Source organism: Patella vulgata, chromosome 8 (assembly GCF_932274485.2).
Source record: "Patella vulgata chromosome 8, xgPatVulg1.2, whole genome shotgun sequence".
Classification (NCBI taxonomy): Eukaryota; Metazoa; Mollusca; class Gastropoda; family Patellidae; genus Patella; species Patella vulgata.
The window spans coordinates 40,109,045-40,119,902 of record NC_065886.2 but is presented as its reverse complement, the minus strand read 5'-3'; the positions used below and the strand labels follow the sequence as shown (position 1 = coordinate 40,119,902).

Below are 10,858 nucleotides of genomic sequence, written 5' to 3'. Positions count from 1 at the left end.
ATCAATAAATATGAATAAGAGAGATAAAATGGAAATATTTGGTAACATGAAATACTGTGAAAAGTAACGGACGTACATCTATGAAAACCCAAGTTATTCTGAGAAATTTTGCAAATCTTTTCTTTTTACAGTCATTATAGTAAGAATGGGTTATTATAGCTTTAGATATGAAGTTTTAAATAATTCCATATAAAAATATGAATGAGAGAAAAAAAAATGTAAATATTTGGTAACGGACGTACATTCTCATAGTGATATTTTTCAATGTTGGTTACCTAATACCTTCACAAAAATATATTACTTTTATATTTTAATGTTTAAATATTATGTTTATATACATTGTCAGATAATTAATTAATGCCAAATCATTCATTATGAGCCAGAATAATCAAACAAACACAAAGTAAGAAAATACAATAGAATTATAAATTCGACATTTACAACGTAAACCTTGACACAAGACCAAATTAAAAAAAATTGGAAGAGTCTCCACCCAAATTGAGATTTTTCTTCAAAATATGGATTATTTCCCACCATAAGACACTCTTTTTGTCCACTTATCAACTAAATAAATTTTTCACCTAATTGTATTACTTTAGCGTGGAATTGCCCACCATATGCCATATGTTAGTCCCGAAATGACCTAGTTTGTGTCGAGTGGACGTTAAACCCCATTTCATTTCATAAATATTTTTTTCATTCTGGAAACACATTTCCTTTATTGTTGTTGTTGTTCTAAAATTATTCATTTCTCTACAGGCCATTAATTTCTCTTCACTTTTTCAGTTCCACAAATTTCTAAAAATAATTAACAAATAAATTAATACCGGTCAATAGAAATACAACATTTTACACAGGCTATTAATTTTTCTTCACTTTTCATTCCCTAATTTCCTAAAATAAAATAATTAACAAATAAATAAAAATACCGGTAGGGCGGTGGTACTTTTTACCGCCGACTACATGCTTTTTACCGCCGACCGTCGTGTAATTACCGCCGACCAAATACTTTTTACCGCCGACCGCATTGTAATGACTTTCGACCGTAATATAATTACCGCCGACCAAATACTTGTTACCTCCGACCAAATGCTGAATGATTCGAAATGAAATGAAACGAAATGGGGTTTAACGTCCTACTGTTCTGCTCCTAAACTGGGCTAATGAAGACGGGCATACGCCATACAGTGTGCTATGAGGGAAATTTTGCCCGGGGAGCAAATTCCAACTGCCAAGGGATCTTTAACATGCATTCCAATGTATACACGGGACCTCGGTTTTTTCGTCTCATCCGAAGGACTAGACAGCTGCCCTTGTCAGGCCCTCCGTCCTGCATCACTGACAAGGGGGAACCACGCTTAATGATTCCTTGTTACCTCCGACTATTTTACGGTTGTTTTTTTTTATTATTTTTTTTATAAAAAAGAATACAACAAGAATGTTATTTTTTATTTGCGGTGTAATCACGTACAACTGTCGAAAAAACATTCATATATATTTTAAAGAATATGGAAGGACAAAACTACAATTTAGATATTGAAGGGCAAATAAAAAAAAATATCAACATTGTTTCAGCTACTGGTTATAAATAAATAACATTTTAGGCCTATCTTCTATTAGTGCGAGGGTTAGGGTTAGGGTTGTCGACCATATTTATATATAATAAAATCTATATTTTTATCAAACTCTGTGTATTTAACCAAATCTATTTATTTGTCACTAATGATTTCATTAATTTTATATAGTCGGCGGTAACAAGGAATCATTAAGCATTTGGTCGGCGGTAACAAGTATTTGGTCGGCGGTAACAAGTATTTGGTCGGCGGTAATCATATTACGGTCGAAAGTCATTACAATGCGGTCGGCGGTAAAAAAGAATTTGGTCGGCGGTAATTTCACGAAGGTCGGCGGTAAAAGTATTGGTCGGCGGTAGTCGGCGGTGGTCGGCGGTAAAAAATACCACCCCCGGTAGGCTACATATAATTCTGCGGGCTATTGATTTCTGTTCACTTTTATTGTTAAAAAAACCCATTCATTTCTCTACACTCTTTATTAATTAGTTCCATAAATTTCTAAAACAATTTAACAAATTTACTGTATAGGAATAATTGTGTACATTGCACTAATTTAAAAGATCAATATTTTAATAAAAATTAAAAGAGAAAGCGAAGGTAAGTACAAGGCTTAAATTAGAGTAGGCGGTAACGCCGCTGTCCAGTCAAAATTATCCTCGTAGAAAAAATTGCATATAGCCTACTTCAGTACTTGGTTGGTGTAGAAAATCCAGGGTCCACCCGTAGTTAGAATTCACTGTTAGAATGGCGTATAGGACAATTATTAATGATTTTTGTATCTAAATTCCAGTTTGAACATTTTATATACGAACGCAATATTTTTAAATTAATGATTTGATCATGTATGTTATCTCTCCATGAATCGTCCAGGTATAGGAATGTACATTCTCTTCATGGCAATTCAATCTGTATTATTTTCTACCATCACATTATGCATAGAAGGTCGGGTACCACAGAGGATTTGGTACTCTATTAGGCCCGAACAAGAAAGCACTGAACCAGCAAATCTCGGCTTCTTATATCACGGTGGACAAAAAACAGACAGTGACGTAGCAAGCGAGGCTGGGCGTATTCAAAATATGGATATGGATCGACCCACCGATTCTTTCATATTAAACGATCTCTATAAAGGATATGGAAATTTTGTGGCTGTGGATCATATTAGTGTTGGCATACCAGATAAAGAATGTTTCGGTCTTCTTGGGCAAAATGGTGCGGGAAAAACAACAACTTTTAAAATGTTGACGGGCGATGTAATGGTTACCAGTGGCAACGCCTATTTGAAATCAAGCGACATCAAATCAAGTATTCAAAAGGTTAGCTATATAACAAAAATAATATCATAGAACTTTATGCACAATGTTAACTACTATAAACCCTTATTACCGTCCACACTGTCAGTATGGCGCTGACTCCGTAACCGGTGTGTCACGGGTTCGATACAGTGTTGGCTGAGAAAGTTTTTCAAATTTCCTGATGAAAGAGGGCTTAGTCGTTCAGAGGTAGCTAAAAATCGAGTCATACCCGGGATCTAACCCGGGACCGCCTGGTTAGTGGGCCAGTACCTTACTCGGTGGGTCACCGCTGCTCCCTTCTAAATATAAGTAGACCTATAACTAGAACAACCAGGTGCTTTCTATGAGTCTGTTGCAATCATGAACGCTGATTCCGATCATAAATGGTTGATAGTGCTTCAGCGTTGAATGACACAAATGGGTCGTTTTCTCTGCCTAAGGCCTACATTAAAATGTCACCCCGTTAATGCCCTAGGAATAGTTTCGCCCAGCTCCGTACGCAAAGAAATAACACTTTCGGTCAACTGCCTACAATGCGAAAAGAGTGAACGGGGCTCAAACACCGGGAGAAGACCTTCAGTACTTGAATATTCGTATATAAAGCCCAGCAAGCAAGGCTGACACTTGCACGATTCCGTGGCACGCATTGGCGCGAAGTGTGCGTAAACCCGTCGTGACTGCGTGCCATGTCGGGACGAGAATTTTGAAATGTTCAAAATTTTGGTCACGACAAAATTTAGCGACCGGGTCGTGAACTACGCGCAAACTGTTCGTGAACTCGTCGGGACGATGCGGGAGGATGCGTGCCAGTGCGTGGCATTTAAATTTTTTTCCCTTTTTGCCATGAACCGCGGGCCCCCCTAATCTGCGGGCCCCTTGTCCTGGGCCCCTAAGGCCCATGCCTTAGGCCAGGCTGACACTTGCACGACTTTTGACCACGATTTTGTCGTGGCAAGTCGTGCCATTTTGGGGCACGAACTGGGAGGCTCCCGCACTGTTCACGCATAGTTCACCACGAGTTCACGAATGCGTGCCCATCAGTGTCCACATTAACACGAACTGGCACGACGAATTCACGCATAGTTTGCGCATTATCTACGCACTTCCCGCATTGGCACGACGAGTTTACGCAATTCGGACGGTGTCGTGGGCTTGGGCACGCCATATAAAAAGGGGGCCTCCCCAACCCCTGGTCATTTTTGGATTGGCTGTGGAAGAGACAACATGCTGAATGTCAGAGACACAATCATTGCAGGGAAGAGAAGATGCCTATACCTGGCAGCTGCTCTAGCCATTGTTCAAGAGCGGCAAAAAAGGCTGGAAGAGGCAGAAGAGCAAGAAAAGGCAACCCAACCTTGAAGAAAGACACAAAGGAAAGTGTGGGTCAGGGAATGGTTGACCAGAAGGCAAGAGTTTGGACAGTATGACAGTTTACTGACTGAACTCCACAAGGAAGATCAAAGAGGCTACAAAAAAAAATACCTCAGAATCACACCTGACCTGTTCCAAGAGATGGTTGAGAAGTTAACCCCTCGCCTCCAGAAGCAGTCCACCTTCATGAGGGAACCGCTTCAAGTTGGACTCAAGCTAGCTGTCACCCTCCGCTTCCTAGCCACTGGAAATTCCTATCCAAGTTTGCAGTACAGCTTCAGGGTTGAAGCAAGTACCATCTGAAAGTTCATACCCGAGGTGTGTAAAGCCATCATCGCGGTCTACAAGGACGAAGTGCTGCGCTGCCCCAAAACTACAGGGGCTTCCACAGCATTGTTCTGATGGCAGTGGCAGATGCTACCTACAAGTTCCTCTATGTGGATGTTGGGGCAGAGGGTGGTGCGTCGGATGGAGGAACATGGAGTAACTGTTCCCTGCATGATGCTGTAGAAGAGAACAGAGCTGGAGTGCCTCAACCATAACTACTCCCTAATGATGACCACCCAGTGCCCTATCACTTCGTAGAGGATGACGCCTTTGCTCTCCGAACCTGGATGATGAAACCATTCTCCCATCGGTCACAGGTCCTACGAGAACGCATTTATAGCTACAGGTTGTCTCGTGCCCGACGTGTCGTGGAGAATTACTTTGGAATTTTGTCTCAAAGGTTCCGTTGCTTCTTGACGACGATGCATCAGCACCCCGACACTATCAACCTGATCAGCATGTGCGCCTGTGTCCTGCACAACCTCATCCTCATCAGATACCCACAAGCAATTTCAGAAGTGGACCGCGACGACTGCTGCACCTGTTCGAGTCGCTGTGCGGAATCTGTCACGCAGATGAGTGACCCGGATGTAGCGGTCTTGAGCCTGGGTTGTAACGCGTTATGGACCAGGACGTTGACGGTCACGTGTTGATCCAGTAACTCGAACACGTTCCACCAACCTTACGATAGTGGACTGATGACAATTGAAGTGTCTGGCAATAGCACGTGTAGACATGCCAGCCCGGGACATTTCCATGGCTTCATTTCGTTGATTTTCAGTAAGTCTCGGCATCTCTAGTTCGATTCCTTCACACGTCCAACAACAAATTACGACAGATTGACGTTTCAAGTTCATGTACTGCACATTAAGTTCAAAACATGCTTTTAAATGGCTCACATACAATGCTGCACGTGAATATTGGGTTTTCCATGTGCATCTCGTGCAATTTTTTTTTGCACACGGGCCGATATTTTTTGCGTTTAGGAGCATTGTGAGAAACAATAGTTCATAGTATCGCATAATATTATACATACAAAACCACCTAGTAATAAAATATTTGAGAAAAAAAAGTGATGCGTTTTCCATGGCGCTCAGTATATTATGTAATTATTCTTGTATTGCAGACCGTTTAATTGTGTGTTACGCATGCGTGTCATTCAAAAGAATATGAAATAATCTTTTCGTCGCGTTAGGGGTCCCGCAATTCTAGTCAGGCCTAGGGCCCCGCTCCGATTAAGCTGGGCTTTGTTCATATAGCAAAATTAGCCTTTGGTGTGGCTACAACTAATAATGCTTTTATTTATAATAGGTACAAGAAAATATGGGCTACTGTCCACAATTTGATGCTTTGATAGATCATATGACTGGAGTAGAAACATTATATATGTATGGAAGACTGAAAGGGATACCCGAAATCCAACTAAAGGGCGTGGTTAATAGTTTGATTGACATATTGATGTTGACGCAACATGCTAATAAATTAACACGAGCATATAGGTAGGTTGTTATATAGAAACAATGTGCGGTATGACAACTAATTAAATGGAGAGGATTATAGTTTTGAGTGGCATTTTGCGGGCAGGGGTACGATTTTGAATATTTACAGAGGTGCTCTGCTAACGTTAAAAGAAATGTTTTTGTTACAATTGTTATAGTGTATCTTTGTATATTTAATTTTATTTAAATAAGCAATTGACCAATTTCCGAATCTCTCTAATTTTTTAAGTCTTTTAACTGAGTTAAACTCGGAACCTGCCTGTCCAACTTCGTGGGTTTTCTCTGGGTCCCCCGGTTTCCTTCCATTGAACAATATTTTAGTCCCTAAATGACCTAGTTTGTGTCGAGTGGACGTTAAACCCCATTTTTCTTTCTCACTTGTCCTTCTCGCTGAACCATTATGGAAAAACGTAAGATGTTAAACCCGATCTATCCCACAGATATTTAATCACCAGATATGTATATTGTGTTTATGTCCATACTAGCAGGATACCCGGCTTCGCTCGGGTGTCATAACTCCGAAACCTGAAGTGGTAGACTAACGCCACCTGGCCTATGTTACTCCCCGGTCCGCGGTACCCCTATACCCCAAATTTCAGACTCGGGGCAGACCTAGTGTAGCCGCCAACCCCGAACAGACAGACAGACAGACAGACAGACAAACGACAGTCACAAATATATATATAGATAGATATAGATTTAAAATATGTATATCTATTTTCTAAATTAATACATGATTATATTACAGTGGTGGAAATAAACGTAAACTCAGTACAGCTATTGCTTTAATTGGTGACCCAGGATTTATTCTACTGGACGAACCTTCAACTGGTGTTGATCCCAAGGCCAGACGTCAACTCTGGAATGTTTTATCTAAAGTCAGAGCCAGTGGGGAAAACACTGATACTCACGTCACACAGGTACGTAATCAATTCACGATCAGTACACGTGTATAAATTCAAGATAGTGAAATCAAGATGCCTTGTTGTCAAGCCATTTGAAATAGAGAGGGGAATGGGGTTTAACGTTTAATAAGAATAATGTAGATCAGTTCGGGACTAGATATGGTTAAAGATTTTATCTTAGTAATTGCGTTTGACTCTTGCAGTGGCGCGGGGGGTTGTCGGGCATATGACGTTGGACAGGCGACCCTGCTCCTTATCACGTACCAGCTTCGGGTCGAAAACACACCATGTGCACTTGCCTTAATGAGGCTGTCTTGCCCTTTTTTTTATCGCTAATAAGAGAAGGAGAAATGGCGTTTAACATCCACTCGGCACAAACTAGTTTTTTTCGGGACTAACATATGGTTCCATCTTATTTCAATAATTCGCTTCCGCGTATGAGTCTTTAGCAGTGGGAGTAAACCGGAGAAAACCCAATGACGCGTTAACCATTCGCCCCCACACACCTTCTCGCTAATAAAGGTTCGGTTGCCTATTCTAAACCAGTATTGCTTTTGGTGGGTGTGTCGGAGGAGGGGAGGTGAGTGGGGGCGGGGGGGGGGGTTGCTTACAAGTCACCGATGTTCTCTTGTAGTTGATGTGGCTAATTAAACCTCGTTTATTCTACAGCATGGAGGAATGTGATGCTCTGTGTACAAGAGTAGCCATCATGGTTAATGGAAGTTTCAAGTGTTTAGGAAGTCCACAACATTTAAAGAATAAATTCGGTCAGGGCTACACTTTGATCTGTAGAATGAAAACCAACGAAGATGATGGATTGACCGCACCCATTGGTCCATTGGTACAGTTTATCCAACAGAATACCTTTAGCAGGTGTATTTGATGTAATGGAGGAATCGAAAGGCGTATATTCAGTAGAGGATTATTTTGTTCATCAGACAACTTTAGAACAAGTTTTCCTGTCTTTGGCTGGGAAACAAATTCCACCATGTGAAGATCCAACTTCTATTTTTAATCGTATATGTTGTTGTTAGGGTAACCAATAATATCATTAATTCTTGGAAATCAAAAAGCCGGCGGTGTCACTGCACGGGGAAAATACTGCCCTAGGAATATAATAGAGGATTTGACTTTTTTGGGGATCTTAGTTATGATAGTGGTAATGCAGCTTTAAGGGAGCCATGCCTTATAACATTTTAGTGAATCAACCCCAGATTATACGTTAAGTATTCTTAGAAACCTGTATCCTAGTCCTGTACAAATATCGGAAGTTTGATGCTAATCTTTCGTAGGAATACAGACTTCGAGTGCTCGCATGTTTTTCAGTGATAAGTTACCCAGTTAAAGATGCATATGTAAGATTTAGATAAAGAGATGACAGTTCTACCATGGACCGTATATAAAACACAGTTAAAAAACATTCTTTTAATTTTTACTTCTGCACAATTAATCATCATTCCGGACAATAGTATATTAGAACTTCATTTTCATATTTTCAAAATGTTTCATACATACGGGAATTTTGATTATTAAGAAAAATCAAAATACTTACGAAAACTGCTGCATTTGAAAATATCAAAGTTCTAAATTGGAAAAATTCGTCACTACCGGACAGAAATACTTATCGTAGTAAAAAAAATTACCTTGAAAGCAAAAGAATATCGTAAATTCTAAGGAGGAGTTTGAGAAATTAATCTGTGTAAAATCCCGTAATGTCGCTTTGTTTACCGTTGACATTTGAGATCTCGCACGAGCGGCAGAGAATCGGACCAAAGGGACTTCGTTGCCTGTCCATCTATATACGATCCATGTTTCTACAGATAATAGTTCAAAGATAGATAATAATAAATGAATATTCTGTGCGAAATTATCACTATTTGAAGTTTTGACAAGGCGTTGCAAAATTGTTATTATCTCAATAACGGTACTTGTTATTCGAGACTTTAAATCATTAAATGGCCGGAGTGGCCTATTCTACTAAAAATCAGAGCCACCCGATGAACTAGAGAGTTGACTATGGGCTTGTCATGCGAATAAATGTCTAAATAATAGTTTATATAACATTTGAAGCCCAAACAAGACCTGCAATAGGCAGATGTAGCTCTTACATAATGCACCTTTAAACAACCGGCTCAATATTTATATATAAGTGTTTATTAAAGAATTTGTTATTATTCAGTTTTATGTCTTTTATACATTTTTTAAAGCTTTATTGTGTTATTTTTATGTATTTTTGACAGAATAACGTGCTGTTCTCGTTGTGCCGTGGCATTTGCTGTCGTATTTTGTCGCTTATCCAGAATCAATCAGAGAACAGTGGTGTAAAGAAAACTACAGTCTATTTTTTAATTACTTTAAGTAGAAAGCTATACAATATTAGAGATTCGCAACTGCACGGATTGTAACAAATATAGCTTTTATTAAATTCTTCTAATATTAGTCCAAGTGGTCTTCTAATCTTGGTCCGAGTTATCTTTTATTGGCCCGAGTGGTCTTGGTCGGAGTGGTCTTTGGGCCGAGTTGTCTGAATAGCCTTGTATCAAGCTAGTGCTATTTTTTTACTGGAGGTCTTTTGGCACCACCATATAATATTTTGGAGCAGATCGTCTCGACGATGTTGTTGATTTTGTTGTGTAATTTAAATTTAACGTCCAATATATTATACATGATATTATGGACAAGTTGAGTTAATTATGATTATTTATAAAATTATGAAGGGGTAATAAAACGAAGGGTAAAAACAATAAAAAAAAGTTTTTGTATATATAAGAATGTCACTTTAAAATAACATGATGTTCAAATTCACTGTCGATAGGCTATGGACTGTGTAGATGGAATGACCGTAGTGAATTGAATTCATGTTTAAAAGCATAAACAGTGATCAGACTGTCATTAATTACCAAGCTTTGTTATAAGGGATTTATCTTTTTAAACAATCGTCCAGCATAACGAAATAACATACTAGACCGAGTAAAAATAACTACCGTATTTATACCGTTTGTTTAAACATACTTATGCAAGGGCCAAGTCTGCCTATTGCGCGTCTTTCTTTAGGTCTGCAATTTTATCTAAATTATTAATTTGACATTAATTAACTTATCCAGACCATGATCAACTCTCGATGCCATCGCTAGTCTGCCATATTTAGCGGATTGGAATATATTTTGTGAAGGGTGATTAAAGGTAAAAATGGATAATCGAAACTTTGTTTATTATCGTACCGACTTTAGTAATGACGATCGAGACTAACCCAATATTCAAAAGCTATTATCTTGGTGAAGCAATTAATTTGACTATAATAGTGAGAACTGTCAACTCTTTATGTAATCTCCCATATTTCCCCTTTAAGTATTTCTGTTTTATTCCTTTATTACGTTTTAGGCACTTTTTATGTATTTTTGACATAATATTCCACATATAATGTACTTTTACAATCTTTTTCTTAAAACAAATATATTTATAGTACAAATAGTTATGTTTTTATTTTTCAACATTTAATATGGACATATATTGTCATCTCCTGTGTCTGTCGTTCGTTGGTTTGGTATTCTTCTATATTATATGGTGTTAAGACTATATTGGTCAGAGTTCTTGATAGATTTCTCGTACATTTTAAAATGAAATGAAATGGTGTTTAATTTTCTATTGTTCTGCTCCGACTTATATGTGAGGGGTTCTTTAACGTGTACACGGGACCTCGAATTTTCGTCCCAACCGAACGACTAACGTTGGCCCTTGAAATTCGTGGCATTTAGTAGTACACTCTGGTCAATATAGTAAACGATTGTCTACAGGGGGGATTATAATTACCATTAAAAACAACAAAAGCAATCAAAGAAAGCAATAGCGACAAATAACATTTAAGTTTCTACAATCAGATTCTTAAT

General features: G+C 38.8%; 1 protein-coding gene across 1 annotated transcript; it reads left to right on the top strand.

The window, feature by feature from the left end:
- Nucleotides 1-2,442: 2,442 nt before the first annotated feature.
- LOC126830034 (phospholipid-transporting ATPase ABCA3-like) lies at nt 2,443-8,511 on the top strand. Its single transcript, XM_056102678.1, is given in 6 exon segments — nt 2,443-2,890; nt 5,879-6,066; nt 6,815-6,956; nt 6,958-6,986; nt 7,641-7,820; nt 7,822-8,511. Coding segments are annotated over 6 exon segments (1,161 nt in total). The 5' UTR covers nt 2,443-2,452; the 3' UTR covers nt 8,006-8,511.
- Nucleotides 8,512-10,858: the final 2,347 nt, after the last annotated feature.